Source organism: Scyliorhinus torazame, unplaced genomic scaffold (assembly GCF_047496885.1).
Source record: "Scyliorhinus torazame isolate Kashiwa2021f unplaced genomic scaffold, sScyTor2.1 scaffold_1112, whole genome shotgun sequence".
Lineage (NCBI taxonomy): Eukaryota > Metazoa > Chordata > Chondrichthyes > Carcharhiniformes > Scyliorhinidae > Scyliorhinus > Scyliorhinus torazame.
The window spans coordinates 57,229-60,758 of record NW_027308839.1 but is presented as its reverse complement, the minus strand read 5'-3'; the positions used below and the strand labels follow the sequence as shown (position 1 = coordinate 60,758).

The following is a 3,530-nucleotide window of genomic DNA, read 5'->3' as shown; positions in this document are numbered from 1 at the left end:
CCCCCTTTCCGCCTCTCCCCCTTTCCGCTTGTCTCCCTCGCTCCCCCTTTCCGCCTCTCCCCTACGCTCCCCCTTTCCGCCTCTCCCCTACGCTCCCCCTGTCCGCCTGTCCCCCTCGCTCCCCCGTCCGCCTGTCCCCCTCGCTCCCCCTGTCCGCCTGTCTCCCTCGCTCCCCCTTTCCGCCTGTCTCCCTCGCTCCCCCGTTCCGCCTCTCCCCCTTTCCGCCTGTCTCCCTCGCTCCCCCTTTCCGCCTCTCCCCCTCGCTCCCCCTGTCCGCCTGTCCCCCTCGCTCCCCCTGTCCGCCTGTCCCCCTCGCTCCCCCTGTCCGCCTGTCCCCCTCGCTCCCCCTTTCCGCCTGTTTCCCCCTCGCTCCCCCTTTCCGCCTGTCTCTCTCGCTCCCCCGCCTGTCCCCCTTTCCCCTTCGCTCCCCCTGTCTGCCTGTCCCCCTCGCTCCCCCTTACCGCTTGTCTCCCTCGCTCCCCCTGTCCGCCTGTCCCCCTTTGCGCCTGTTTCCCCCTCGCTCCCCCTTTCCGCCTGTTTCCCCCTCGCTCCCCCTTTCCGCCTGTTTCCCCCTCGCTCCCCCTTTCCGCCTGTCCCCCTCGCTCCCCCTTTCCGCCTGTCACTCTCGCTCCCCCGCCTGTCCCCCTTTCCCCTTCGCTCCCCCTGTCCGCCTGTCCCCCTCGCTCCCCCTTTCCGCCTGTCTCCCTTTCCGCCTGTCTCCCTCGCTCCCCCTTTCCGCCTCTCCCCCTCGCTCCCCCTGTCCGCCTGTCCCCCTCGCTCCCCCTGTCCGCCTGTTTCCCCCTTGCTCCCCCTTTCCGCCTGTTTCCCCCTCGCTCCCCCTTTCCGCCTGTCCCCCTCGCTCCCCCTTTCCGCCTGTCTCTCTCGCTCCCCCGCCTGTCCCCCTTTCCCCTTCGCTCCGCCTGTCCCCCTCGCTCCCCCTTTCCGCCTGTTTCCCCCTTGCTCCCCCTTTCCGCCTGTCCCCCTTTCCCCTTTGCTCCCCCTGTCCGCCTGTCCCCCTCGCTCCCCCTTTCCGCCTGTTTCCCCCTCGCTCCCCCTTTCTGCCTGTTTCCCCCTCGCTCCCCCTTTCCGCCTGTTTCCCCCTCGCTCCCCCTTTCCGCCTGTTTCCCCCTCGCTCCCCCTGTCCGCCTGTCCCCCTCGCTCCCCCTTTCCGCCTGTCCTCCTCGCTCCCCCTTTCCGCCTGTCTCCCTCGCTCCGCCTGTCCCCCTCGCCCTCTCAGAGGGGGGGGGTGAGGCAGTGCCTTTGTTGCGGATAGTTGTGGCGGGGGTGGGGCCCATTGTCCCCGTCGCATATGATTTCCTGGGATTTGGGGATCGAATCTGAACTCCCGTCCACTGGGAATGTGTGGGGGGGGGGGGGGGAAGGGTCCCTATCTCTCTGGCAATGAAAACTGACTGCACTCGCGTTGGGGGCTATTCGACTGCTGAGGCATCGCGGTTCCACACCCCTGCCGCTCACAGCAAGCTCCCCCAAACGGCAATGTGATACCGACCCAGCTCCTCGCTGCTTCGGCCTGAGGACGAGCGAGAGCGGCGATTGACGGGGGCCCCGGAATCTCTGCAACGCCCCCCCCCCCCCCACCCCGCCTGCACCCAGACTGCTTCCTGAGAGAGCGCTACCCAAATGCCCCTCTCCTTCCCCCTCCCTCCCAACATTTTCTGTCCCCAATCGATGGCCTTCGACGCTCTCTGGGTTTTTAAAATTGTAATTACCGGGGTTCGAGTGAAAAGCAGCATTTTCTTTCATTTGGAAACGGCAATAAAATGATGTACTTGGCCCCCCGTCTCCTGTCCTTGTCATTTCTCTCAGTCCCGCGTGCGTCACGGGACATTCGCTCGTCACAGCAGCGGCCTGGAGCGCAAACCGTCATCGAGACACTCCCGGTGTAACCGAATCACTCCAGACATCACCGAGACTCTCCCGGTGTAACCAAATCACTCCAGACATCACTGACACACTCCCGGTGTAACCGAATCACTCCAGACATCACTGAGACTCTCCCGGTGTAACCGAATCATTCCAGACATCACTGACACACTCCCGGTGAAACCGAATCATTCCAGACATCACCGACACACTCCCGGTGTAACCGAATCACTCCAGATATCACTGAGACACTCCCGGTGTAACCGAATCACGCCAGACATCACTCAGACACTCCCGGTGTAACCAAATCACTCCAGACACCACTGACACACTCCCGGTGTAACCAAATCACTCCAGACATCACCGAGACGCTCCCGGTGTAACCGAATCACTCCAGACATCACTGACACACTCCCGGTGTAATCGAATCACTCCAGATATCACTGAGACACTCCCGGTGTAACCGAATTACTCCAGTCATCACCGACACACACCCGGTGGAACCGAATCACTCCAGACATCACCGACACACTCCCGGTGTAACCGAATCACTCCAGACATCACTGACACACTCCCGGTGTAACCAAATCACTCCAGACATCACTGACACACTCACGGTGTAACCAAATCACTCCGGACATCACTGACACACTCCCGGAGGAACCGAATCACTCCAGACATCACCAAGACTCTCCCGGTGTAACCAAATCACTCCAGACATCACTGACTCACTCCCGGTGTAACCGAATCACTCCAGACATCACCGACACTCTCCCGGTGTAACCGAATCACTCCAGACATCACCGAGACTCTCCCGGTGTAACCGAATCACTCCAGACATCACCGACACACTCCCGGAGGAACCGAATCACTCCAGACATCACCAAGACTCTCCCGGTGTAACCAAATCACTCCAGACATCACTGACACACTCCCGGTGTGACCGAATCACTCCAGACATCACTGAGAAACTCCCGGTGTAACCAAATCACTCCAAACATCACCGACACACTCCCGGTGTAACCGAATCACTCCGGACATCACCAAGACTCTCCCGGTGTAACCGAATCACTCCAGACATCACTGACACACTCCCGGTGTAACCGAATCATTCCAGACATCACTGACACACTCCCGGTGTAACCGAATCATTCCAGACATCACCGACACACTCCCGGTGTAACCGAATCACTCCAGATATCACTGAGACACTCCCGGTGTAACCGAATCACGCCAGACATCACTCAGACACTCCCGGTGTAACCAAATCACTCCAGACACCACTGACACACTCCCGGTGTAACCAAATCACTCCAGACATCACCGAGACGCTCCCGGTGTAACCGAATCACTCCAGACATCACTGACACACTCCCGGTGTAATCGAATCACTCCAGACATCACCGAGACTCTCCCGGTGTAACCGAATTACTCCAGTCATCACCGACACACACCCGGTGTAACCGAATCACTCCAGACATCACCGACACACTCCCGGTGTAACCGAATCACTCCAGACATCACTGACACACTCCCGGTGTAACCAAATCACTCCAGACATCACCGACACACTCCCGGTGTAACCAAATCACTCCGGACATCACCGAGACACTCCCGGTGTAACCGAACCACTCCAGGCATCACTG

General features: G+C 60.3%; 1 protein-coding gene across 1 annotated transcript in view; it reads left to right on the top strand.

Moving 5' to 3' along the window:
* LOC140407027 (uncharacterized) overlaps window positions 1-1,795 on the top strand; it is a 7,112-nt gene extending 5,317 nt beyond the window's left edge. Inside the window, exon 2 of the mRNA XM_072494809.1 lies at window positions 1-1,795. This exon is cut by the window's left edge and continues 749 nt beyond it. Coding sequence (XP_072350910.1) covers window positions 1-1,341 — 1,341 coding nt within the window. The 3' untranslated portion in view covers window positions 1,342-1,795.
* Window positions 1,796-3,530: the final 1,735 nt, after the last annotated feature.